The following is a 27,564-nucleotide window of genomic DNA, read 5'->3' as shown; positions in this document are numbered from 1 at the left end:
CCACACACAAAAGTGCAAATGTGTGGACAGAGACACACACGTTATGTCCCACGTAGCTGCAGGACACAGGCACGCAGACTACCCCTGCTATGCTATTGCCACCCTCTGCCACCCGAGGGCGCCCTATCATTCTCAGTGACACGGATGCCTAACTATAGGCCCTATGGAGCTTGCAGATCGTAGTCCAGCCCAAGGGCCAGGAAGGAAGGTGCTCCCTCATCCAATAGTCCAGCCACAAAAGGCTAATTCTCCATCCCTAAAGTCACATTCCTGATTCCGTCCCTCTGCCTGGAATCCCGTCCCCCTGTTCTCTGCTGGTAAACCCCAGACTTCAAAGCCTGGCTCAAATGCTGCCTTCTCCCAAGTGAAGACTTCCTGACATCGGACATATTTAGTCAGAGTCTGCCCCAAAGTCCAGACAGCTGGAACCACAGAGGCTCAGAAGTTGGCAGTGTAGGAGAATAAGGCCCGGAGAGGGCAAACAGCTGGTGTGAGGTCACACAGAAAGGCAATGATCCTGCTGGACAGCCTGTGGTTGCTCTCTGAGGTTCCTTGGTGGTCAGAAGCCTGCTCCAGACCCCGAGGCCTGGTGTGAGGTTTGGGAAGAGAGCTGAGGACATGGGAGCTGGGAGGGCAGCCAAGACTGTCTCCAAAGCCTACTGTCCTCAAAGTTTGTACTCATAAACACCTTCCGGAGAACTTATCATTATTCAAATACAGATTCTCAGGCTCCACATCAGAGATTCTGTGGTTTGGCTGGGGCCCAGGAATCTGCCTGGTTGGCCACAGCATGGACACATGGGCACATGACACGTGGAAGCACACACAACCCATAGGCAGCCTTATGTGCAATAAACTCCCCAGAAACCCTCAGGCACACAACAGGAACATGTACAGGAGCATACCCAAGGCATGTGCACACCCCTGGCCCAGAAGCCACCACAGGCACGTCCCAAACCATCCAAGCATGCATGGCATGAAGGCTGGAGGGAAGGGCCCTCTTTACCTGGCCATACCCCTGCCCTCGGCCCCCAGCCTTTTACCTCCAGCTGGTCCCTTCTGATCTCAGCCGCCTCCCCCTGGAAGACATAGATCTTCTTATGCTGCACCAGCTGCAGTGGGGCCAGTGGCCCCTCTAGGGCAATGGTCACTTGAAGGGTGGCATCCGTGTGCACAGGCCCTGCCTCCACAGAGAAGGTCAGGGTATCACGGGGGCTGAGGCTGCCGTTGTGGCTGTAGAGAATGGCCCCATCCAGCAGGTCCTGCTGGGAGAAGCTTGTGGCTGGCTGGCCGGCCCGGAGCAGCTGCCCCCAGTGTGGGCCGGCTGTGACACGGTAGTGGACCTCGTCCCCACTGCGGATATCTAGGTTGGTGTCCAGGTGGAGCACGGCAGTGTCGATGGTGCCCTGGCCTCCTTGAGGGACCACAAGGCTGGAGCCATTGGTCACACGGAGGTAGGGCTCTGAGGCCTGAACTTCCAGCAGCGCGGTGGCCTGGTGCTGCCCGTCGGACACCTGCAGCTGGATCCAGCCGCGGTCGGCCCCCGAGTGCACAAACAGGACCCGCCTCTTCCTGAGGTCCTCCTGGGTGAAGCGGTAGATGGGCCGCGTGGGCTCATCCACAGCCACAATGCTGCCGAAGAGGAGGTCCTTGCGGGTCAGCACCAGCTGAGTGTCAGCAAAGCCGGAGTCGGCATCGCTGAAGGCCACGTCGTCTGTAGTCAGCAGCCGCCGCCCACCGCGGGCCACGTGGAAGACGCGGCTGATGGTCTGCACAGGGGCGTGGTCGTTCACGGGCTGGATGGCCACGCGGAAGACACCCCGTACCTCCTCCCAGGCCATGCCACCACTGCCCTCGCCCTGGCGGGTAGCCACAAACGGGATGTCATCTTCTGTGGTCTCAGAGCCATCATGCTGGTAGACCAGCCGGCCGTGAAGCAGGTCCTCGTTGGTGAAGGACGTCACCGTAGTGACCTTATCCTCTGCCCCCCGCCACGCCAACCTCCCATGACGGGGCCGCTCCATGACCTCATAGAGGTAGCTGGCACTGTTGAGGCTCTTGACAAAGAGGTGGTCAGCAGAGAGGACGCCCTTGCCGCCCTCGGGCACTGAGAGAAGGACGTTGGTGAGGACAGGGGCGTCTGGATCCCCACTGATGTGGATGGGGAAGGTGTAGAGTGGGGAGAAGTGTGGCGGGGCGGTGACCCGAAAACGGAAGGCGTCCTCGACTGCCTCTGAGGCACGTGCTGTGGCCCCATAGGTCACCCGGCCGGCCTGCAGGTCATCCTGGGTGAAGCCCTGACCGTCTGACAGTCGAGTGCCCTGTAGCCGAAGATTACCCTTCTTGGGGGCCTGAACCACCTCATAGTGGAAGGTGGTGGGGTTTGGGCCTGCCTCCTCCAGGGTGGCTTCCAGGTGGGCTGTGGTGAGGGCCTTCTGCCGGGTGTTCTGGGTGTCTAGAGGTTCCAGTCGCAGCAGCCATACCGTGGCTCTCTGGACCGTCACTGGGAAGGAGAGATTGCTCAGGGTCTCTGGGCCCACCTGCACCTCCAGGGCCACACTCTCCACAGTGTCCTCGGTGCGGTGCTGTGGGTCAGTGCTCAGGTACCGCACGCGGCCCTGCTCCACGTCCCGCTGGTGGAATGCTTGTGTGGGCCGCCACTCAGCGCCTTCTGCCCCGCCTGCCCCCTGCTTTTGCAGCTCCCCAAACTGCAGGGGGCTGGTGACCCGGAACAGCACGCTCACATCCTGCCCCACGGCATTGGTCTCCACCGACAGGTTGGCAGGCGAGACAGGTGCAGCGGAGCCCTGGGCCAGGCGCAGCCCCGTGTTGTGGCGGACCTGAATGGCGGGCCGGACCGCCACCACCTTCAGCATGGCTGGGGGGCTGGCCTGCAGCCCATCGCTCACCCGGAACGTCAGGTCCTGGGCGGGCCCGCCTCGATGGACGTAGACTAGGCTGCCTGCCTCCAGCTCGCGGCAGGAGAACTCGGTGGCTGGCTCCCCAGGCTGGTCTCGGCGCTCCACGGGGAGGCCGGCGGGGGCCCCAAGGAGCTGGAAGGTGAGGCCCTCGCAGGCGGAGTCTGGATCGTAGGCCTGGAAGATCTCCGGGCCCAGCGGCTTCTGAGTGTTTTCCAGGATCACCATGAGGCTGCCGTGCGGGAAGATGACACGGGGCGGGTCGTTGACAGGGTTTATTTGAATGGGCAGGATGTACGTCTGACCCCTCCGAAGGCAGGAGGGCACGGGCCCCCGAGTTGTCACGGACACCTCCAGCACCAGCTGGTCGGATGTGTCCTCGGAGCCGTCGTGGACGTAGCGGGCCTTGCGGTTCACCACGTCCAGGAGGGTGAACATTTTCCGCGCCTGGGCGCCCGGGATATCCAGCTCTAGCTCGCCGTGGCGGGCCCCGCGGCTCACGCTGAACAGCACCTGGGATTTGCGCAGCTCGGCCTCGCTCAGGTCCAGTGTGGGCTGCACGTGCCGCCACTCCAGCCAGGCTGTGCCGCCCTCGGCCACCACCAGTGGGCTGGTGGTCAGCAGCTGGGTGAAATTGGCAAAGATAGGAGGCAGCCCCGGTTCTGGCACGCAGGGCTCAGGCAGCTCCATGGCTGGCCAAGCCTCGGGTGCCAGGGTGGAGAGAGCTTCGTAGGGACCATAGGCGTCCTCCTCATACTCGTCCTCCTCGAGCCGGCAGCCGGCTGCCATGCTGCGAGTCAGCAAGGCGTCCCGGAGCCCCCACCTCTGGCCATTGACACTGAGATCCTCCAAGCAGCCCAGCAGGGAGACATTGACAGCCAGGCCCAGGCGGTGTTCCTGGAGAGGGCGAGAGGCCTCTGCATCCAGCCCCCCAAGGAGGAGACTGCCGCGTGGCTCCAGGGAGCTGAGGACCCCGCGGTTGGAAGTACGTGTTGGGTACTGATCCACGGAGATTTCCAGCCGGTGAGCATCCACGTGGATACTGACCTCATGGGGCTGCCCATCGGCCACGGGCACGCTGTTGTGGAGCAGTACGGTGCCCTGGCCCTTCTCCACCACTGCCCGCAGGTGGCCCTCGAATATGTCCACGTAGATGAAGTCCCCATGCCGGCCCCCTGCCTGGAAGGCCAGGGGTGCCTGCCGGCTCCGTGTGGTGAGGGTAAACTCCAGGATGCCTTCATCCTGAGTGCCCCAGGCAGGGAAGGCAGCCAGTGAGTGGGGCCCAGAGAAGCCCAGGGCCACATCATCACCGGCAGAAAACTCCTCGGCACAGCCCTCAGGCACGTCTGGGGTCAGTGGCCGGAGGAGGCTGCGGCCGTTGAGGGTGGCTGTGTGGAGGCACCCCCGCAGGGGTCGGCTGGCTCCCCTCAGGTAGGGAAGGTCGAGGCTCCCAGTGCCCCCCAGGAAGAGCCCATAGGGGACCTCCAGGGGTCCCCCCTGGACTAGGGCTGAGGCGTTCAGGAACCCATCGACTGACAACGAGGCCCAGCTGTCTGACACAGTCAGCCCCACGGTGTGGGGGACAGAGTCACTCAGCAGCATCTCTGCCAGGGTCTGCAGCCTTACTTCTTCCCGGCCCAGGATAAGTCTGACCTGGGGAGAGATGGGGGATAGGGGGTGGGGTAAGCACATTGAGTCCATCACTTCTGTGGTAAAAGCAGAGCTGGTCTTCCACATGTGGGGTCCCCAGAGCAGAAGGCCTAGGACAAGGGCTCCTCATGCTACCCCTCTCCCTTTCCTGCCACCTGTTTCCTCACTCACCAGAGTGATCTCTGTGCCAGGCCTGGATGGGCTCAGGGGATCCCAATGTGAATCAGATGTGGTCCCTTCCCACAAAGAACTGTCATGCAGCAAAATGCTTTCCTAGAGAGTCAACCTAAATTCTTTTATTCTTCCTCTCTTTTCTGGGATGACAGGTGCCAGGTGCAGACGATTCCACCCCTGGAATAATGGACACCTGGGAATCCCCTGATGAGTCCCCTGAAGTAGAGCAAAAACACCTTGGGGCCACTGAGGCAGCCAGGCTCACTGCTCAGGGATGGGAGCCCAATGAGATGCTCTGTATTTTTCAGGTTAGTAAAGAAAATCTCTTGACCTAGAGTGAGGGGAGATCCCTGGGGAGAGAAGAGGGACATGGCTCTGTCTCCAAAACTGGCTCTGGTGAGCTGCTCCCACACTGAGATAGTAGAATGGGTGGTGGCAGAATATGGGAACTGAAAGAGCAGTGCACTGAGAACTTATGGCCTTGGGGGTCCAGGTTTGGAGCCATTTCTGGGGGTGTGGCATCAATATACCTGGTAGAGAGGAAGAGCATCAGTGCTCTGCTGTACCAGGCCGTGTTCAACAGTGACACTTTGTGGCAATGAGGAGCAATGACAGCAGCAGATGGACTGATGGATGACCAGGCCATAGACCTCTCCCCACTGGGGTGTGGAAGCAGACCCTCCAATTTGGCTTAAGACATTAGGTTCTCAAACTCTTCATGGCTAGGGGAACGTCTCAAGAGACAATCAAAAGAATCCTTGCTAATAATGCTTGTGGAGATTTGAAGGATGAAAGAGAAAAATGAGGAAGCTGTGGCAGTACTGGTTGTTTCATCACCAACAGACCATGGTGATACAGGGTGATTGATGCTATGCCAGAGGGGTGCACAGGGGTGCTGGAACCCAGGAGAGGGGACCCAGCCCATGTGGGGAAGGGACACCCATGCTGAGACTTCAAGGAGAGGCTGGAGTTAAGCTGGTGCAGGGAACGAGTGAGGCATGCCCCAGGCAGAGGGTGTGTAGTGAGCAAAGACCTGGCAGCAAGAGACCACGAGACGGCAGGGAACTGAAAGCAGTTGGTGTGGTCATAACACAAAGGGCTGGCTAGGGATTGTGGTGAGAAGTGCAACTAGGAAGAGGGGGTGCCGAGCCAGTTCATGGGCGAGTCACACCTCCTGGGATGCTGCTGTCCATCTCACAGTGGGCAACTTGGGACCTCACGGTGAAAGTGACTTGCACAAGGTCACACAGCTGGTTGTGGGCCACTCAAAACTAGTAAAGGAGTCCAGCGGGGAGAGGTCACTGACCTGCAGGCGACCCGAGTAGAGTTGCAGGAGGAGGTGGTCCGCCGGGCCTGCCGCCAGGAGAAGAAGGGCTTCGGGCTGAGACGTGGAAAACTCCAGCTGTAGGTCAATGTCAGCCAGCGCCGTGGCCAGAGGCACCTCCAGGTGGTTCTCTCCAAAGAAGGAGGCTGTATGACAGAGAGAGCTGTGGTCAAGCTCAGCTCCTTGCCTGGAGGAGAGGTGCTGCAGGGTAGGCAGGTGGGCTGCAGGCCTATGTGGCACTGTCCTGTGGCCTCAGCTGCATCCAGTACCTGCTTGGTCCTGGCATGAGAAGGCTCAGCCTCCCCTTGCATCCATCCCAGACCCTGGCTCTGAAAGAGGCCAGACCCAGCAATGTCAAGCATCTCAGGTCTCTTCCTCAGAGGTTTCTGGGATCAGAGGCCTCAGAAAGCTCTGGCTCTCTTCCTCTGGGGCCCAGAGGAATCTCCCTCCTGGGTCTGCTTCCTCCCTGGCTCAAAAGGAAACCATCACTGGCCTGATGCTCCCAACCTCCAGGAGTGAAGTTCTAGGAGTACCGCCTCTACCCAAACTGATCCCTGCTCAAATTCCTTCTCCCATAAGGTTTGGCTCCTGGGCAACACTTTCCACATCATGCCCCGTGAATTGGCTGGGGCCATGGCTGGGCTCTGGTGGTGGTGCTAATAAGCCAGGTAACCCGCCCATCCCTGCTTCTCTCTTGGCCATGCTTCCAATTGCCCTTAGAGGTGGGGGTGGCACATTTTGGCTTGAGTCCACCGAGGAGAAAAGCCTCCGAGGCCAGATGGAGACCATGTTCTGTGCTGGGCCCCAAATGGGCCAAAACTTCCTCCATCACCCATATTGCTCCCTGCTGCTTAGCTATTAGTGGTCCCTGGTGAGAGGTTGGATCTGGCCCCATTATTTCCACCATGGCCAGGAACCCAGGGATGACAGCAGCTGAGTTCTCCAAGCCTGGGTCTGAGGCTGAAAACAAGGCCTGGGAGGAGTTCCCTGGTGGCCTAGTGGATTAAAGATACACTGTGATGGGTTTTTGATCCCTGGTCTGAGAATTTCCACATGCTGCTGGTGCAGCCAAAACCACCCCCCCAAAAAACAAAAAACAAAAGGCCTGGAGGGACTGGGGGCCTGATGGGGAGGCCAGAAGGCCCCTTAAGGCAGGAGGTCATATTTGGGGTTTCCCAGCATTAGTGGTCACCGTGTATGGTCCGCCCCCCTCCTTTTGTCTTTTTGTCTTTTCCAGGGCCACACCTGCAGCTTATGGAGGTTCTCAGGCAAGGGGTCTAATCAGAGCTATAGCCACTGGCCTATGCCAGAGCCACAGCAATGCCAGATCTGAGCCACCTCTGCAATCTACACCACAGCTCAAGGCAACACTGGATCCTTAACCCACTGAGTGAGGCCAGGGATCAAACCCTTAACCTCACGGTTCCTAGTCAGATTTGTTAACCACTGAGCCATTATGGGAACTCCAGGCCCCTTTTGTCTCACACTGGGACATCTCCTTTTTCAAGCTGTCCCCCCTCTCCAGTTTCCCCAAATTAGCCTCCCTTGACCTCCAACCTGCTGCCACAATTTCTAGTTCATCCCTTTTGTGGAGATTAGTGCCAAATATAATTTTTGACTCTACTCCCTTGACGTCTGGGACTAGGGTGGTGGTGGGGGGGGGCAGGCATGGGTTAAAAAGATGATTCATCTCCCTTAGGCTTCTCTTAAATCCCATGAGAATGAGTAAAGGCTGATGGTCTTGATAAGGGATCATCTGGCACTAGCCATATACATGCTGGTCCTCGGGGCAGCCTGAGGCAGCTGACCGGCATCTGAGGAAGTAGCAGCAGCCACTGGAGGTGTCCCAGACTTGTACGCCCTAAGGACACAATGCAGCCCGGAGGGATGGAGGGATGTCCGGAAGACAATGCTCTTCCCCTCGGGCTGAGCCGGAACCCCTTCTACTTAGCTCCTCTTGCCGGCACTTGCTGGCAACACCAGAGCCTTGCCTGGGAAGTGAAAGGAATCAAAGGAGAATGGCAAAACCATCCAGGCAGACACAGCCTAGCAGGCCCAGCACACCTTGGTGCCGTGAGGGGCAGACCAGGGAACTGGCAGCTGGCAGGCGCCTACAGGGATGCCTTGCCTGCAAGGTCATTGATTCTTTTTATTTCTTTTTTTTTTTCCTCCCCTTTTAAGGGCCACACCCATGGCACATGGAAGTTCCCAGGCTAGGGGTCCCAATAGAGCTGCAGCTGCCAGCCTACACCATAGCCACAGCAATGTGGGATCCAGGCTGTGTCTGTGACCTACACTGCAGCTCACAGCACCACTGGATCCCTGACCCACTGAGCAAGGCCAGGGATTGAACGCACCTCCTCATGGATATTAGTTGGATTCGTTTCTGCTGCGCTACAATAGGAACTCCAAAGTCATTGATTCTTGAGAACAAAACGGAGCACCCTAAACCGAGGGAAGCCACAGTGCAAAGAGTGGGGGCAGATGGCCCCTGCAGGACGGAGCCACCACCATGGCTTAGAGCAACAGGCAAAAGCTGATTGTTACATTTGCAGGAATTTTACAAGCCCGGTGATGTTGCCCAATGAGAATAGTTATACCACGGAAAGTGGCAAACACTACAAATCAGGGTCCCTCTCTCCCACAGAGGGTGTTGCTAAACGTTTACCTGCTTACCACACACTGGTTGGGGGCCCCTCTGCTTCTTTTGTGACAGGTGGATGTCAACCTGCCAGGGCATGGTCAAGCTCGGGACCAGGCAGGAACTGGAGTAGCTGGCTGGATCTAACCACCGAACCACCTGCCTCCAGCGCCCTCCCAGCAGGGAGAGTAGCAGCCTGTCTGGCCTGGTTCTCCAGGCCAGAGTCGGGGGAGGGGGGCAACAGGAAGCAGAGGTACTTTCCAGAGAGCTGGGGTCTGAATGGGCCCATTGAGGGGCCGGGCCCTGCTGTTTCCTGTGAGGTAAGGCGGGAAAGGGCTCACACAAGCTGCCTTGTGCTGCTGGGAGTGAACAGGCCCAGCAGCCCCCTTGCCCCAACGGAGGCCTCTGAGGCCTTGCTGGCCACGGTTTTGGAAACTCTGACAGCGCCGCTCCTCCCATCTCTTGGTCTCCTTCTGCTGCCTCTCTTACTGTCTCTGATGGGCTGCAGTTGTAAGAACCCAGAATCCCTGTCCTCGGCTGCTTGGGGGGAGTTGCAGTTGGAGAGGGGCTTTGAATGGAGAAGGAATGCAGGATAAAGAAGTAATGAGCTGGGAGTCAATCCCAGAGGGCTTCCTGAGGGAGGTGAGGGGTTTGTTTGCTTGCTTGCTTGGGCCTCATGTGTGGCACATGGAAGTTCCCAGGTTAGGGGTCTAATCGGAGCTCCAGCTGCTGGCCTACACCACAGCCACAGCAACTTGGGATCCGAGCCGTGTCTGCAACCTATACCACAGCTCATGGCAATGCCAGATCTTTAGCCCACTGAGCGAGGCCAGGGATTGAACCCGCACCCTCATGGATACTAGTTGGATTCATTTCCACTGCGCCACAATGGGAACTCCCGAGGATGTTCAGAGGAGTAGAGAGAGGGAAGTGGGTGGTCTCAGAGGGACTGGCAGGCATAGACAGGTTCTGGAGATGCTGAAGACAGAGGAGTAGAGAGAAAAGCTGCGTGGGCAACACCAGGTTCAGCAGGCTAATGGGGTGCTGGGGTGGTGGGGGAAGGGAGGTGGCACCATTACTGCCTTGAGACCTGTCTTTGACTCTCCTAGGTGAAGAGGACCTAAAATTCATCAAAACATCGGTTGAGGACAGCAGCGGTGATGTGGGCTGCCCTCTGGGCCAGAAAAAGGGGTCCAAGTCAGGACTCAGTGTTGCCATTCCATAAAATGGGCATTCTTTCCTCTTCCTTTCTGTGAGGATTAGTCCTATTTCTGTTCTGGCGTCTGCTCTCAAATGTGAGTTTGCAGAGGGAAATGGTAATGGCTGCTTGGGTGGCTCCAAGCCTTTGGCACGGGGGTGCAGGGTGTCCTAAGGGGTATGGGGGACAAGTAGGAGGGGCAGGAAGAGTGCCGCAGCTATGGGCTTCTCTGTCTGGAAGAAGGTACCTATGTGAGCATCCAGGGCTGCATAGATGTGTACTTGCACGTGTGTGCAGGCGTGTGGGTGGCTGCTGGGAGTGTATTTTGGGTTTGCGTAAGGCTGTGTGTTTATGCATGTGTGCGCGTGTGGGCTGGGAGCTGCCAGGACAGAGCAGTGATTGTGCCCAGGCCTGTCCTGCCCCTCGGTGCCTGCCCGCCGTGACTTGGCTGCGGCCGGCTCCATGAAAGGGGCAGTGTGTTCCTGGAGGGCTGCCGCCCCCCCCCCCCCCCCCCCCCCGCCCAGCACCCATCCATCCGAGAGGTTTGCTGAAGGTGGAGAATCCCACAGCTTCCCACCCTTCCTGCCCATGAACAGGGCGCTGCTGTCTGGGCCCCGGGCGGGTGCTTCCATCTCTCTTCCCGAGAGAGGGCTTGGGGCACAGAAAAGAGTCTGTCCTTTCCCGCCAAGCCCCTTCTCACACAGAAAGATGACACCTCCGCCAAGGTCCCCCAACAAGCTACCCTCTGGCACAGCATGGGCAGTGCTGGCATCTCCTGGCTCCTGGGGCACTCCTAGGATGTTTATGAATGGGAACTTGGTCCCTGTCCCTGGGAGACCCCAAACTTGAGGCTTACTTCCACCATGACGCTCCACCCTCTGCCTGCCTGTCAGCAGGCGTTGGCCTTCCTGTCTCTCTCAGGCTGGCCTGGGGGGTCTCAAGAATGGGTGCCTTTTCCAGTCTGGGGGCTGCTGCAGACCATGCTCCTTCTGGGTCCTCAGGACCCCTGGGGTTAGCCAGACTGTCTCTCTCCCTGTCTCTGTCCCACGTCTCCGTTGTCCCTGCCTCTGCTTTTCTTCTTCTCCCCCATCTTGGTCTTTGGTCCTTTCCTCCCTCTGTCCTGTCCCAGCTGTAACTGTGAGCATCGCCCTTGCCCCAGGACAGTCCAGAGAGCCAGGCCTGCCTGCTCGACCCTGGGGCCCCCACTCCTTGGTGATGGGAGTTCTCCGTGGCCCTTCCCTGCAGTAGGGTACTGCTGGTTTCCACTTATCAGACAAACTGAGGCTCTGGTGGAGAAGCAATTTGACAGAGAGAAGCAGAAAGCCTGCAGCTCCTGTCCCTACCACCTGTCTGAGCCCCGGGCTGCCTGAGCACCCCCATCCCACCTCACCCCCTGGCAATCAATTTCTGTGTGCCCCCCTCCCACCACATTCCTGGTTGCCTGGGGGCAGCTGGGCGGCCCCACAGCCGGCATGCGTCATGGGCAGCAGCAGCATTCCTGGGTGTCTGCCGCCGCCTGACTTTATAAGGGAGAAAGTTTGGGACCTCAGAGCTGCTGGGTAGGATAGCCTGGCCCTACAAGCAGGGTGGGTGGTGGGAGACCTGGACATGCAGATGTGTGTGTGGGATACACCCAGGGGTATTGAGATGGAGCAGGAGCTGAGAGATGGATGGGGAGAGAAGTGGGAACCCATATTCATTCATCCGTCCATCCGTCCATCTACCCATCCACTCACAAATATAAGGGAGAACTAACCTGGGAGACACAGGAAGCCTGAGAAAGGTATTAAAACTGAGAATGAGAAATAAAGACCCCCCTCCTCCACAAAGACTGAACTCAGGGATCCAAACGGAGCCCTTAGGAAGGAGATGGAGGAGGAAAAACCAAGAGACACAGAGAAGGCAGGATGTTGGCAGTGAGCCTGCTGCTGTGGACAGAGCAAGGAGGGGGAGGAGGGGGGCACCCGCCAACCAGCTGGGGAGGGAGGGGGTCCCACTCTGGGGCAAGGCTGGGCTTCTCCACCATAGCCTCTTGGGGTTTGGCACCAGGGGTACAGATCCTGGGAAGGCAGCAGTAAGGCTGGGAGAGTCCCCCTGGGAGAGTCCCCCTGAGAGAGTCTGCAGGGTGGGGAGCTCTGGGAGAGCCGGGATGAAGGCCTCTCTGTCTCCCTTCAAGGGTGTGTGTGTGTGTGGCCCACCTGGGGCTGAATGCTGGCCCTGTGTGTGTGTGTGGGGATGGGCCCTGTGCTCTGCCCCAGTCAGAGTCTTCTAGACCTCAGGCCTGATCCCCTCCCTTGTGCCTCCAAGGACTTGCTTTGTCCTTACCAGCACTCTGCCCCAAGCCGGGGCAGTTCCAAGGAGGCTGGAGTCAGTGGAAAGTTCTCTCTGATGCAGAACCAGGGCTTTGGCCCCCAGGACTGGCCCAGGCTGATGCTCCCTGCACCGCTCCCTCCCACTTCAGAGCTGGGGATGCAAGTGTGCTGATAGAACTCAGCCCCACAGAGCCTGCAGACCCCTGCTCAGCCTCAGTGGGCTGCAGGTGGCCTGAGTGTGCAGGGGTGCATGTCAATGCCACGCCTCACAGTGGTTGAGGTGAGTGTGGACAGACGAGAATCAGGCGCAGTAGGGCCAGTCTTGGCTCTGGGTACTGGACCTTGACTCCAAGCCATGCCTTCCTCCCTGAGCTCTTGGGCAAGGGAGATGCTGTCACCATGTCTATTCAGGTGTCTACCCCTCCTTCAGCAGGCCCCACAGACCCCCAAGGCTCAGCCCTCCCAAACTGCGATCTGACCTTCCATCAAGGCTGTTTACACTTTAGGTAACAAGGGGGAAAGTTACAGGGATGACTTTGGGTCAGATCAAAAGGACAACATAACCTGCCGTGGTGACACAGGGGTCACACAGCCAAGGCTAGATGGCTCATCACCTGCCAGGGCTGGCTGCCTAGGAGATGCTCACACACCGGCAGACCCAGAGTGCTCACTCCCCTGGCTCTCCTACCCGACTCCAGACTGGGGAGTAACCCCCAGCCATCCCAGCGGCCGCCGACCGCCGGCTCCTCTCATGCCCTGCAAGCCATGGCCATAGGAAAAACAGCATGTTAGTTCAGAGTCACGTGGGACTTAAAAAAGCAGGGTTCTGGAGTTCCCTTCGTGGCTCAGTGGAAACAAACCCAACTAGGATCCACGAGGATGTGAGTTTGATCCCTGGCCTCGCTTAGTGGGTTAAGGATCCCGTGTTGCTGTGCGTTGTGGTTTAGGTCACAGATGAAGCTCAGATCTGGCGTTGCTGTGGCAGCTGCAGCTCCAATTTGACCCCTAGCCCAGGAACTTCCATATGCTAAGAGTGTGGCCCTAAAAAAGAAAAAAAGAAAAAGAATAAAAAAAATCAGTAGGCTTCCCCCTTGAGAGACAATAGCTATCCAATACAGTGCAGGAATGTCAGGCCCTGCCTGACTATCTCCCCTTCTCAACACTGTGAAGTCCTCGCTGGGGTCAAGACGGCCCCATCCCTCCTTGCTCCTAGAACCCTTGAGCCATGAGACTCACTCTCGGGGTACTTGACCTCTTTGGCTGCTTTTCAGGTTCCCTGTGAGGCCAAGGAAGTCAGGGCCGGACAACAGATTCCTCAGCTATCAGCTGAGCCCTGACCCTAGTCACTGGCCTCAGCTACTGGTCCCCTCCCCAAGTATCCGGAGGCCACTCAGGAGGGGAAAAAACTGGGGAATACTTCCAATACGGCGGCCCCCTCTGGAAGGTGAGTACCCCAGAGAGGAAGCAGGGGACTGGGGGCAGGGTGTGTGTGTGGAGGTGCTGAGCTTGGCCCCTAGATACTGACCGGGGCAGGGCTGGGGCCCAGGGCTCCCAGCCATGTGTTCTAACCTTGGGGCCACACGGGCTCAGAGGAAGTGGGAGGGAAAATGAGGTTCTGCTGGAAGAAGCAGCCCTGAGTCCACCCAGGCTGGAGGGCTGGGGCGGGGAGGAAGTGGGGCCCTCAAAAGAGTCTTTGTGGAGGCTCCGCTGCTCCCCAGGGGTGGGGCCGCTGTGGCATGGAGCAGTTCCGAGAGGCTTTTCCTCGCCTTATAATTTTCCTCCTTTTAGGGGAGATGGGTGGATTTCTACACTCTTTTCCACATCTCCTTCCCTCTGGCTTTCTTGGCCCCAGAAGCAAAGTGGGATCCTCAGCTCAGGGGTCCCAGGCCAAGGAAGCCAGGGCGGAACAGCAGATTCCTCAGCTATCAGCTGAGTCCTGACCCTGGTCACTGGCTTCAGCTACGGGTCCTCTCCCCAAGTATCTGCAGGGGTTCTGCAGGGAAGAAACGAAGTGAAGGGCCTTCGCCTGGCATTGGGCCTGTAGCCCCGCAGCCCAGCAGGGTCATTGTCAGTAGCTCCCATTCTGCAGGTGAGGACCCCGAGGCTCAAAAATAGCAATCCTCTGTGTCAGGGCCTCAAGAGGAGCAGTGGCAGGGCTAGGATCCAAGGCCCTGCGGGGGTGGCTCCAGAGCGGGGTGCTGTGGGTGTCGGGGGTGGGGGGAATGTGTGCACACAGAAGCGGGGTGGTTGAGGTGGAGGTGGTGGGGGTTGGTTGCTGCCTGTGAATCGGAAGTGGAGCTTCTGCCGCTGGCCCCAGAGGGAGGAGGGTGTGAGAGCTGGCCCCCTGCCTGGGGAAGACTTGCTTTTTCCTTCCTTTCCTGTCCTGGGGGCTCCCTCCGTCAGGGTCAGGCGTGGAGGTGGGAGGGAGGGGGGGAGGGAGGGGAGTATCTGCTTTCCGTGGTGGTTTGGCAGCTGGCCTCGCCCATTGTGGCTGGATGGGGTCTGGTTTGGGGCTGGCCGGATCAGGGCGGGACCTTCTTCAAGGCTGGCCAGCTCAAGACGGCACGTTCCAGAAACCAGTGATAAGTGCCACCCGTGATCACTGGGGTCTTGGAGATCAGAGGAGAGGGTGGAGAGGTGGGGGCTGTGGGCTTTTCCCAGGGTGAGAAGCCATCCCCTCTTGGGCACATGCCAGAGCTGGGACGCCTGTGGCTCAGCTCCAAATCTTCCCTCCACTCTGAGATGAGAAACCGCTAAGGGCAGGGCTGCTGGGGAGGTGTCTCCGGGCTTTCCCCAGCCTGGCAGCCTGGCCTGGAGACAGTGAGTGTGTGAGCTGGGATGGGGGATAGTGGAAGCGATGACTGTGGGTTTGGACAGAGGCCTGGACCCATTTGGCCCACATCGTGCTCAGTAGGCTGTGTGTCTTGGAGAAGGCCCTGCCTTCTGTGCCTCAGTTCCCCCATCTGAAATATAGGAAAGAGGGGTGTGATGACCCCACAGACAGAAGTCCTGTATCCAGGAGACTGGGGGCAGCAGAGGCTTGGGTCAGGGATCACCCCCAACACACCCACACAACACACCTGGCCCCTTGCCAGCCCAGCAAGAAGTGGCTGGTGGACGGGTGTGGTCACCACAGTGGGTACAGCAGAGCTACCTCTGGCCTAAGAGGCCACTGGCCTGGCTAGACTGGAGGCTCTTGAGGATGGGACACCCGCCATCCAGGGCCATTCACATATACCAACAGAGAAAGTATGAGCACCTGAGGGAAGGCAAGGATCACACAGAGGGGGTATTGGCCTATAGGAGGGGTTTTCTATCAGCAGAGCTGTCTGACAGCAGACAGGAAGAGAAACAAGTTCCTGGCATTGATAATGTGCCAGCAGGAGTGTGGAGGGTAGACCGGGAAATCTCAGTGTCCTCGCTGGTGGCCTCCGTGCTAACCACGTTTGACCAGAGATCCTCAGACTCAGACCCCATTCCCACTCCCACTGCTTGGCAGGACTGACTCTTTTTTTTTGTCATCTTTTTGCCTTTTCTAGGGCTGTGCCTGAGCCATATGGAGGTTCCCAGGCTAGGGGTCTAATCAGAGCTGTAGCTGCTGGCCTACCCCACAGCCACAGCAACGCAGGATCCGAGCCACGTCTGTGACCTACAGCCGAGCCCATGGCAACGCCAGATCCTTAACCCACTGAGCGAGGCCAGGGATTGAACCCACAACCTCATGGTTCTTAGTCGGATTTTTTAACCACTGAGCCACGACAGGAACTCCATGGCCTGACTCTTCTTGGAATAATTCCTTGCCTTCCGCCCCTACCTGCTAACTAACTCTGCAGAGCCCTCCAACCCACCGAGCTGTGCCTGGCTCCTGTTGCACTCTCTCCAGCCCACCCCTTCCTCCCTGGCCTCAGGCACTGCCTCTTTGGTCTGGTACCCTCATCTCCATCTTTATTTATTTTTTTATTTATTTTTGTCTTTTTGCTATTTCTTAGGCCGCTCCCGTGGCATATGGAGATTCCCAGGCTAGGGGTCTAATCAGAGCTGTTGCTGCTGGCCTACGCCAGAGCCACAGCAACGCGGGATCTGAGCCGCGTCTGCAACCTGCACCACAGCTCACGGCAACGCCGGATCGTTAACCCATTGAGCAAGGGCAGGGATCGAACCCGCAACCTCATGGTTCCTAGTCGGATTCGTCCTGCGCCACGACGGGAACTCCCTTCATCTCCATTTTTAGCATCAACTCTCCACGGCGCTGGACCCTCCTGCCAATGCCCCCTGGATATCTATGCCAGGAACACCTATAGGAACCCCCAAACCACACTCAGTATCATCTTTCCTCCAACCTGCTCATCACCCAGTAAAGCCCCCCACCCACTGCTGGGCAGAAATCTGAAAATCGCTGAACTTCTCCTCCCTCCACCCATGTTCCATCCATTCAGCCCCTAAATTAGCCTTCAAGTTTGTCTTCCCCCTTGCTCCTCTGTATCGTCCCACAAGACAGATGGTCACCACCCCTTGCCTGGCGTAATCAATTTCCTGCCTCCTTTTGCTAGTAACGGCCACGGTCAACTGAAAGTTGCTTGGCATCCTCCCTTCCTTGGACACCTTCAATGGCTCCCCACTGCCCTGCCATCACGCCCCAACCCCTGGCACAGAAGCCACTGCCCTGCCAGGCTTTCCTGTTCACTCCTTCAAACATCCTGTGCGCCAGCCACACCAGGCCCTGGGCCCTTTTCCATCCACCCCTACCAGGTCCCCGCTCTGGCCTTTGCTCAGGCCAGGCCTTCTGCCCAGTGAACTCTTCTTTCCTTTTCGCCTGGGAAACGCCCTCATGCTCCCTCAGGAACGAAGGCCTCCTCCTGCCCATAGCTCCTTCTCCACATCTGGGGTGCAAAGAAACTCAGCCATGGCTTGGGGAGTTGTGTTATTGTCACCTCTCTGTTAATATTGTGAGTCTCAGGGACAAGACTGGTGATGGGAGATGGCAAGGAAGGAGGTAGGGGCCCATGAGGGCAGGAGGAGGGGCACCGGCTTCTCTGGGAGCTGTCCCCAGCTCCGGCCCCACCCTTGTCTTACCTCCAGGCTTCTTTCCAGTGCTTCTGTGCCCTCCAGGGCCCCAGTGCCTGCCCGTGGGGCTGCGGCTTGGGCTGGGCAGGGGAGAGGGTGGACACATGGGCGGGGGCAGAGTGGGGCACTGCCCCAGCCAGGGAGTGCTTTTCTGGGCCTGTGGTGACAGTCTGGTGCTTGTTTTGAAAGAAAATAGAATCAGAGCCCTTATTTATAGCTGGAGGCCATAGCCACAGACAGGAGATGGATGGGGTTTGAGGCTGTGCAGGCTCCTACTCAGGCAGGGGCTGGGGGGGAGGGTGGAGCCATGGGGGGGGTGGAGCCATTCCCAGGCCCCCTGCTCCCCCTTCTCAGCCTCCAAGGAAGTGCCTGTGGGATCTTGACATTCCCTGGGACAGGATGTAGCCTGCGCTTTGGGGCAGGGGAAGGAGGGGACTTGGGTGAGGGGGATGGAAATTTTCTCTCTGAATTGGTCCCTGAGGGCCAGAGTCCTTTGTGGGAAGGGGTGGAGGTGAGGGTATGTTATGTCTACAAAGCAGAGAAGGCAGAGGAGGACCTGTGGGGGGCAGGGTGCCGGCTGTCACCAGGACTGGGTGAAGGAGCGAGAACGGGGCAGGGCCAGAGAGATGGGGCAGATGGAGAGAGGAGCGGGAGGAGAAAGATGGAGAGAAAGGCTGGAGGAGGAGACAGGGAGAGGCAGGGGTGTGGAGAGAGAGCTGGAGCTCTTAGAGAGAAGCAGTGAGGGAAGGGCGGAAGTGGTGGTTCTGTCCAGAGAATGTCTTCATGGCGCTCTGCGCAGAGTGGTCAGAGGTCAGGCTGAGCTGGGTCCAGGTGAGGAAGGGCAGGTTTCAGGCATCTCTGTGGCCCACACCCCAGAAGGCCAGGCCTTGTCTGCTCCCACCACCCCCATGGCCCAGGGCCTAGAGACTCTCTGTTCCTGGCAACCTAATGTTGGGAGGCCCAGGTCCTTTTGGAGGCAAAGCAAAGCTGTGGGGTTAGAGCTGATGAAGATGGGCTTTGGTGCCAAGATCCCTGAAGGACTGTCCTGGATGGAGGAGGCGGGATAGTTCTAGGACTCTGGGGGCAGGTCTAAGCTCTGCCTTGCTAGGGGCTGAATCTCCAGGCCTGGAAGGGTGACAAGTGGAGGCTATGGCCTAGGCTCACACCTGCTGCCAGCCTCCGTTCAGACCCCTCCTTTGGTTGTGCTGTTAGGGGCCGTGGGGTAGCTGCAGCCTGGGGCATGTGTCATGGAGCCATAGCCACAACCGGTGACTCAGACTGTTAAAAAAAGGAGCAGCTCTGAGCAGTGACTCAACTGGCTCTGGAGGGGCTGGGTGGATCTGGCTGGTACAGGATGGGGTGGTCTGGGTTTATTCTGGGTAGGGTGGGGCTGGGGCCAGGGGGTGGAAGATGCGAACCGGGGGTGGAGAGGAGCCACTGCTCTCATCCCAGGAGAGCCCCAAGGCTCTGTGCCAACTTAGGAAAGCAGTTTCTCAATGCCAGGGAGCTCTGGCAGGCTGCACTGCCTCTCAGTCCCGTCCTGAGCCCAGCCTGCCTTATGTGTAGACCCAGATAAGCAGCCAGCTCTCTCTGGATAGAAGCAGAGACCCCTGTCCTGTTCCCAAGGTGTCTGAGCTCAGAATTTTAGAGCTGACCTTGGAGACTGAAGGTCCTACCCAGAGGCCCAGAGAGGGACAAAGTTCTGCCCAAGGCCACACAGCAGGGCCAGGTATCCCAAGGGCGTCCATTACACATTTGGCTCAAGCCCCTACAACATCTCTCCTGCTCCAGGCCTGTCAACAATTGGAAAAACAGGCCCCCCTCTGAGCACCTGCTCCAGAGGAGCTTAGCTGGGCTCCAGATGAGTATCCGGAAGCACATGGGCACCAAAGGCCCAGATATGGAGCCTCAGGAGGGGGCAGGAGGCTGGATTCTATTAGCACACATCTGGGGACCTGGCCAGTGTCTACCCAATGGTCTGTTCCAAAGAGTTACCTTTATGGGGGTGGAGGCAGAGGAGGCCCACACCCTGGGATTTTGACTTGTGGGCCCAGGCTCATGCCAGCATCTTATCCAGAGTGTTCTTCCAGTTGGCACACCCCTAGGCTCCTCCCCCGACTCTGTAGCCATAGCCAGAGACTCACTTCCCCTCACCTCCACCAACTCTGGTCTCACATGTACATGGACTCAGGCATCACCAACCTGGTGATGGGTCCAAGCAGCAGGGCAGAGAGGGGCCCTTGCTCCTTCGGTCTGGAGTCTGCTCCTCATGATGCAGCCACTACTGCTTAATGAGTGGCAGTAATAGCCCCATGGGAGCTCTATGGGAGCCATCTCACATCACCAGGCCCTGGCCTTCTGACCCTACCTCCAGAGGGAGCCCTGAAGGGTGGGCAGAGAGCAAGGAAAAGACAGGCATCTAGTCTCCCCATCTGATAAAAAGGTCCTGGCCCACTCCTTCTCTCAGGACAGGGTCTGAGTTCCATTTGGTCATTCGTTCAAAAGACTGATTGTGCTGCATCTCTGCTCATCGATCTCCATCCAAGGGGCCATTAGGCTTTGAAGTGGGGCTGCGAGGGGGTGTCCTGCTTTTCCTCAGCCCACTTGAGTCTGTCAGATGCAGGACCCCCCTCCCCTTTCTGAAGGGTCCTGGGCTGGCAGGCAGAGGCTGGCTGACAGCTCCCTTGGGAGCCCACCACCCCTCTTTCGCATCACTTCAACCCACACAGAGCCTTTCCCTGGGTCACCCCATCCATTCCCCTGCCTTAGAAACTTTCTCAAAGACTCCTAGGCAGGAGCACCCCCTCTCTCAGGTCTGGGCTTGCCCAACTTCAGAAGAAGATGGTAATAACAGAATAACAGCAACCTTGGGAGCAGGGACCTACTGAGCATTTACTCCAGGCAAAGGAGTATCCTCAGCACACACAGAAGGTAGGGATTATTGATCCCATTTTAAAGAGGAGAAAACTGAGGCTCAGAAAGGCCAGATCACTTGCTTAAGGTCATGTATCAAGTGATAGGTAGGGCTGGAATTAAATCTCTTTTTTTTTTCTTTTGTCTTTTTAGGGCCATACTCACAGCTTAAGGAAGTTCCCAGGCTAGGGGTCCAACTGGAGCTACAGCTGCCAGCCTACACCACAGCCATAGCAATGCAGGATCCAAGCCGTACCTGTGACCTACACCACAGCTCATGGCAATGCTGGACTCTCACTGAGTGGGGCCAGGGATTGAATCCTAGTCCTCATGGACACTAGTTGGGTTTGTTACCACTGAGTCACAACAGGTACTCCTGGAATTAAATCTTAAGCTCTCTAACGCCATTCTTTATTCCCACGAGCATGGCCTCCTGCCTCCCCCAACTCTGTAGAAAGCTCCAGGAGCTGAGGACTCAGAGGAGGGAGACATGGGGCCTGAGTCAGGACTGAGGGGAGGGAGGAGAGCTCACCCTTAGCCGCTCCAAGACACCCAAAAAGGGTGATTCGTTTCTTCCCTCCCTCTGGTGAGAAGTTGTATGTGTGTCTGGGCCTGAGGCCTGCCTGGCTGGCATCCAGCTGTAGGAGAGCTGAGCTGGCCCCAGTCGCTGTGCACAAGGGAAGGAGCAGGGAGGGGCCGGTGTCGTGGGAATCAGCATCCTGGGCCCACGGATATTTATAGCTGCTCCTCCTGAAATGTGGGTGGGGGAGGGGTTGCTCTTAGGTGGGAACGGAAGTTGGTCTCCTCTCCTCACCCCCTCTGTCTCCCCAGAGAGCAGGCCGGCCAGGCTAGAGGCCCTGGCCTGGAGGTGGAGCTGGGGGCTTCCCCCAGGCTGCTGGCTCAGAGGCTGGACACTCTTCTTGCTAGGCCTTGAGCCAGGCTGCTGAGCAACCTACTGGGTGTCACACTGATGGAGGTCATGGGACATGGGTAGGAGCCAGGTAAGGGCAAGGAGGGAAAGGCCTGTAATCCCACAGAGAGGGAAGGCAAGGCCTCAGAAGAGGAGCAGACCAGGCTGTAGGCCTCAATAACCAATGGTTGGAAAAGGCTCCCAGGGGTGGTGATGCTGGAGCTGGACCTTGAAGGATGGGGAGAAAGAGAGAAGACCAGTTGTAGGCAAAAGTTTGGGCAAAGGTGCCAGGGATTATGGATTATTCTCTGATGGTGTAGTTCATCAGCCTGCCTGTGGGAGACAGCATCACCTTTAACGTGGAGGCAGATATACAGGGAGGAGAGAGGGCCCAGCCACAGTCATGGTATCTTTGGGCCTGCAGGCAGGTGGTACCATGACGCTGCTGTCTACCTGGATACTTAGGAACGTCCATTTGGTTCCAGGAGGTGCGGGAGTGGGATGCTGGGGCAGAAGAGGCCAGGTCCCCAGGCCTGGCTGGGAGGAAACTGGGATTGTGTTCTTCCTGCCTTTAGGCCCCCAGACTTCGGTCCACCTGCGGAGGGACATCTTCCAGGGGCTGTTGTTATCAATCTTGAGTTGAATTCTTTGAAAGCCATGCAGTCCTTTTTTGTACCTGACTTGAGTTTCCCCTGCTCTCAGTATGTTTTAACTCAAAGAAACTCATTGGTTTTCAAGTCTTTTTTTTTTTTTTTTTTTTTAAAGCACAGAATGCTTTATCAAAACCATATCTTATACAAAACCTCAATCTATGAACACATGTTCATGGGACTGCTATGTATGAGTCAGGATGGGGCCAGCATGCCATATTCCCAGATATGGGAATGTAAAGCCCCAGAACACTTCGGACACAGCTGGAAAACCCCTGGTTGGCTCAGTGATCTCTCTGCCTGCCCCTTGTGGGCCCAGTCCTGGGAGCAGCAAGATAGTAGGGGCCTCAGAGAAAAGCAGAGGGGAGGTCTGCCCTTGGGGAGCTGCTGATCCTATGGGGAAGGCCACACCCAAACCAGGGTTCAAGGACAAAGAGCAGAGAGGCAGAGCCCCCAGCCTGCTAAGGACTTGCTATGTGACTCTGAGAAAGCAGCTGCGATGAACCATGAGCCATGAACCATGGGGGGCTGGCCTGGGGGTGGGGAGTCTCTGCATTGAGGTGTGGGAGGGGAGGCAGCCTCACTGGCCCACCAGGACACTTAAACTGTGAGAGAAACACACACAGAAACAGTTTAGCATGAGCAGTGGTGGGAGGCCTGGCTAATGCTCATCAGAGCTGGCAGAGCTGGCCCTTCTGTGGGCTGGGAGCGGCAGGGGTGTGGGCAGGAGCTGGGCTGGCGGAAGAAATGGTCAACTGGAGAGGCACTGTCCAGAACATGGGTGAGCCATACCACCAAGCCACCTTCGTGGCTGCCCCCAGAGCCGCTACCCTACATCTGAGACAAATGTGGCTTTATCTGCCACCCCAGCTGTCAAGGAGAGATGGTAGGCTTTCTTGAAGAGGATCTGCTTATGCTGTGAGGAAGTGGGGAGGGTTTGGAAAGGTGGGGGGCCCTTGCTGGAGAAGTCTGAGGAGATCACAGATACAGGGTCCTCAGGGAGCTCTCTTTTCCCCCTCCTGCTGAGGGGCCTGAGTCCACTGGCAGGTGGCTGCCCACCTGCCCTGATCTGGGAAAGGCAGCTGTTATTGGGGTGAGTGAGAACATCATGGTCTGTGGGCCCAAAGAGTGACCTGAGGCCAGTCCCTGCTGTTCTCAGAGACTCAGTTTCCTCAGCTGTAAAATGGGAATATTTCTTGACTTGCAGGGCTGCTGTGAGGCTGCGGGACACCATGGTTAGTGGCCTCCATGGGGTATCCTGGAGCTCTGATGAGAGTGCTCCATCCTCTCCCCTGTTCTCTGAGAGGCAGAGAGAGCCAGGAACCCTGATCCCGGGGAGAATCCTTGGGCAAAATTGTTCATACGAATTCAGTTCATTTAGAAATTACTCATACAGGAGTTCTTCAGTGGCCTAGCCGTTAAAGGATCTGGCATTGTTACTGCTATGGTGGGGGTTCGATCCCTGGCCCAGGGAACTTCCGCATGCTGTGAGTGTGGCCAAAAGAAATTATTCATACGCATTCAGTAATAATGGTAACACAGTACTTTGGAAACACACCCTAAGCCTGCACCTGGAAAAGGAGTCTTAACTCTAGAAGGCTCTCCAGAACTGGACACATGCTGGGTCAGGGGTGTGTTGGAGGCAAAAGGGGAGCTGGAAGGGGCCAGGAGTTGGGAAGAGGCAGTAAAGGGGCAGGGGGACCTGGAAAGGAGCAGGCTCAAGTCCCAGACCCAAAGACCCCCCTTGTTTGTTTGCTCTTGGGACTGAACAGGAGGCACAGCGCAGCTCAGCACCCCTGCCCCCTCCTGGTCCTCACCCGCTTCCCTGAAGGCACCACCCAGCCCAGGTCTGTGAGCAAGGCTGGCTGTGTGCAGGGTTGTGTGTGCTCTGTGTGCGGGCCCACATCTGTATGCGCTAGTGAGTGTGGAGTCAGGCTATTTCCAATTCCCCCTCCTCTGCCCGCCCCCTCCCGGGCAGCACGCCCAGTTCCCCACACACTTCCTCTGAGCGCTCTCCACACACACCCCACAGCCTCCAGGCCCACCTGGTGCAAAACCCCTCCTTGAGCCCCCCAGGCGGGCAGCCCTGAAAGGCTCTTCTTGTCCTGGCTGGGCAGGCGAATGATGGGAGGGGGGCTCTGTTATACTTGGTTCTGGAACAGCTTCTTCAGAGTTTGGGTGGGCTGGACCAAGGGCCCTGGCCCCTGTCCTGCTCTAGAGGGCTGGGGCAGCGCGTGCACACACAGACACACACACAGACACACACACACACGCGGTTCAGAGGCTGTCTCCAGCACCATCGGTCCGCCTAGATCATACTTAAACGCAACAGAATCTACCCTGGTTCAATTCTTTGCACCTGACGCTCCCCCGCCTCCACCCCAGCCCTGCTCTCTAAGATACCCCCATCAGTTCAGAGCCCTCACCAGGATTACACAGGAACCCTCTCTGCCAGGTACTCCTCCCTGAGTCCCATTTCAGCCTCTTGTCCTCAAAGTCAGCTGGGCCAGGCAGGGAAGAGGTGTGGGAGCCACTGGCCCTGCATGCTCTGAGCGTACTCTGACCTCTTGGTTTTGCTCAGGCTGTTCTCCCTGACTGGAACCACATCAGCTCAAACCCAACCTCCCCAAGGCTTGTGGCTCTGCTGGGCCTCCCACAGGGCTCCGAAGGAGCTGGACACCATACTTATCATCCACCCTGGCACAGTAGTTCAAGCCTCGCTGCCCACACAGGCCATAAAGTGAAACTGGGGGTTCTTGCTGGGCAGCTGCCTTCTCTCTGGGTTGGATCACTTTGCTTCCTCCCTGGGGCCTCAGTTTCCCTGTCTGCATAGTTGGATAGTTGGCCAGATGGATTCCAAGGGTGCTTGACTCTCAGACCCCATGACCTGGATGTTCTGGAATGCTGATGATGCAGGGAAAGCAGTGTGCCTCACTGTGGTCCATGAGAGTGGAGGACCTCTGGGGTTTGAGGTGTCCAGGAGGGGTGAGAATGACTGATGCCTTTCTCAAGGAAGGGCTGCCCCACTACAGAGACCAGGACAGGGAGCTAAGCCAGGAATGGTGACAGAGCTGGGAGGGGTGCTCTCTCTGGAAGGGGGAAGTGGATACCAGCTTCCCATCCCCTCACCATTTCCAAATCCCTCCTAAAGACAGGGGTCACCTTGCTGCTATCAAATTCCACTGGCAACATGCTGTTTTCCACTCTAAAACTTTCTCTGGCTCCCCACTGCCAACTGGGCATAGGCTGCAGGCTACAGTTCGCTATTTCAGATTTCTGAGCCCTAGTCCAATGGTACTTCCCGGCTTGTGCTCAAAATATATATGCCTTCTGGTCAGGCAACCGGCCTTCTTATCTCACCCTCCCTCTGTTCATACCCACCTCAGAGCCTTTGCTCACTGAGCTCTCACCTGGCATTCTGACTGCCTTCCCATCCTCTGAGGCTTGGCTCAAGGATCACCTTCTGCCCTGCCCTAGCTTGCCTCTGAATTTATCCTCACCATATTCCTCATCTGGATCTTTGCAGACATGATAGGAATTGCTGAGTGAGGTTTTTTTTTTTTTTTTTTTTGTCGCACCCAAGGCATGTGGAACTTCCTGCACCCTGGATCAAATCTGTGCCACAGCAGTGACCTGAGCCACGGCAGTGACAACACTGGATCCTTAACCATTAGGCCATCAGGGAACTCTGCTGTTTGAGTTGTAATTTGCTTTTCTGCCTCCTGAATGAGTCCAAGTTCAGCCTATGCATTTCTGTGCACGCCTGACTGCCCAGCACAATGTCTGCACATTACTGATGCCGAGAAGGTATTTGAGAATGGCTCTCAGTTGAAGCCCAAGGAGGAGGGGGTGCTGGAGTCTCTTCCTCAGAGGGAGTCTGAGGGCCAAATGAGCGAATCTCTCTAGTCAGTTCAGATGCTCCCTTTCCATCTCTCTAGAATCCCAGCCCATCATCCAGGCCCTGAGACCTTGGAGGACGGGGTCCCTGGGGACAGGAACAGGGAGCCTGGGGATCCAGCTCTGACCAACCCAGTGGTGGTAGCAGTTGGGGGGGGGGGGCGTCCTCCGCTGACTCATTTCCCTTTTGGGCACTTCATGATCACTGTCTATTTGAGCTGGCTTCCCCATCTGATGGAGAGAGGGGTGTGGCCTGGGTCCCTGGAAGGGAGGCACAGGCCCTTCTGCTCAGCGTTGTTCTTGGCATGGTCCCGAAGATGGAGGCTGAAGCACTGATTCATACATACATGGGTAGTAATGACTGATGGGCCCTGAGGCCTCAGTTCTTATGGCATAACTAGATTGTGCCTTAACTAAGGCAAGAACGCAGCATTGGCGGGGGTTGCATTGCACTAGAGACGGGATATGTCCTAGCCCCTCTCCGATGGCATTCTCTCTGTGCTGGGGAAAGCACCAAAGCCTGGGACAGCGAGCTGTGGCAGTAGGTTGCCCAGGGCTGTCTGAGGGGCAGAGGATATCTGAGGGGCACCAGTCCTGTCTCTGGGAGGCTGAAGGGTGGGTGGTCCCATCTGTCACCAACCAGGCCTTCTCAGTGAGGAGAGAGGAGACAGGAGGGGAGGAGAACAGGAGAAGCTGGTGGTGAAGAGGCCGGGCTGGAAACGCACTCAGGGGAAAAAGGGGAGCAGGAGCCGGGCGCTGCTGGAGGAGGCCAGAGGAGGTGGAGGCTGGGGCGCATGGGGAACTCCCTCCCCATCGAGCCTCACAGCACTCCCCCTTCCTGGCCTGGGGTCTGAGGCAAGGCTACTGGCTTCTTGCTGTCACTAAGTGTCCTCTAGGCACCAACTCAGTCACAGGAAGCCTGCTGGGGCACAGGGAACCCAGTCAGCCCCGAGGCGACCCCTCTGGGTACAGGGGGCAGCCCTCACAGAGCCACGCCCTAGGCAAGAGACCCTGGGGCCAACCTCTGAGAACCGGAGCCCACATGACCCCCCAGATCCAGAGCCATCGCTGGAGGTCCCGCATCCGCTGGGGGTGAGGTCCGACGGCCAGGGACCCTAGCCTGGGGTGGCAGAAGTGCAGTCGTTAGTTTCGCGGTCTGGGGGCCACTCCTGGGTCCTCCCGGCCTTCTTCTCTACCTAAGGAACCCGCCGCAGTTCCTGTCAGGGTCGGGGTTTCAGGCCCGTCACTCACCTGTGGCCGCCGGGCGCGCCAACACTGCGAAGGTTAAGGCCAGGGTCAGGGCGGGGGCCGGACGCGGGAGCCGCGGGCCCGAGCGCATCGCGGCGGGCAGGGCGGCAGGACTTGGAGGAGCGGAGCTTGGACACCAGAGGCTCGCGCTGAGAGAACGGGCGCGGGCTGGGACTCCAGGCGGCCCGCCGCCCACTTAACCCTGGGGGCGGGGCAGGCGCCGACCCGCGCTCCGGTTTCAGGCTGGGGCTCTCCCGTCGCCCCCTCCCGCCCCCACCTTCTTAAAGGGCCCGTGCTGGCCGCTCCTCCCCGTGCCGGGGTAAGGGGACCCTTATGGCTCGGTCAGACCCAGGCTCCACCTCAGAGATTTGGGACCAAAACCCAGAGGAGCCCAGACGTCCTGAGCTCTGACTCCGGGGCTCTCGGAGAGCTCCTCTGGGAGCTGAGCCCGTGCCCTCGCTTCTCTGCTTTCGGCTGTTGCAAGGGTTGTGTGGGTCGGGGACGTCCCTACCCAGGCCAAGGAGGAAGGATAGTTGACCTCCCACCCTGCTGCTTTTGGGCTGCTTTGCCTCGGAGGTCTTTTCAGGACTCCATTTGGGCAGAGAAGCACTAGCCTGAGGTTCTGCATAGCTGGGTGCCCACTGGCTGTGCACCCTTGACCTTTT

General features: G+C 58.0%; 1 protein-coding gene across 2 annotated transcripts in view; it reads right to left on the bottom strand.

The window, feature by feature from the left end:
• The window catches only part of CSPG4 (chondroitin sulfate proteoglycan 4), a 39,109-nt gene extending 12,035 nt beyond the window's left edge, over positions 1-27,074 (bottom strand). The window contains exons 1-3 of one of the 2 annotated variants that reach the window (XM_047795429.1): positions 26,903-27,074; positions 6,049-6,212; positions 1,044-4,571 (exon numbers count right to left, since the gene is read on the bottom strand). In XM_047795429.1, coding sequence (XP_047651385.1) covers positions 1,044-4,571; positions 6,049-6,212; positions 26,903-26,990 — 3,780 coding nt within the window. In that variant the 5' untranslated portion in view covers positions 26,991-27,074. Of the gene's footprint in view, positions 1-1,043; positions 4,572-6,048; positions 6,213-17,290; positions 17,403-26,902 lie in introns of those variants that run through there. The other variant, XM_047795428.1, reaches the window with a different exon arrangement.
• Positions 27,075-27,564: the final 490 nt, after the last annotated feature.

This window comes from Phacochoerus africanus, chromosome 9, assembly GCF_016906955.1.
Source record: "Phacochoerus africanus isolate WHEZ1 chromosome 9, ROS_Pafr_v1, whole genome shotgun sequence".
NCBI classification, from domain to species: Eukaryota; Metazoa; Chordata; class Mammalia; order Artiodactyla; family Suidae; genus Phacochoerus; species Phacochoerus africanus.
The sequence above is the reverse complement of the archived record's forward strand: the minus strand, read 5'-3'. Positions and strand labels throughout refer to the sequence as shown.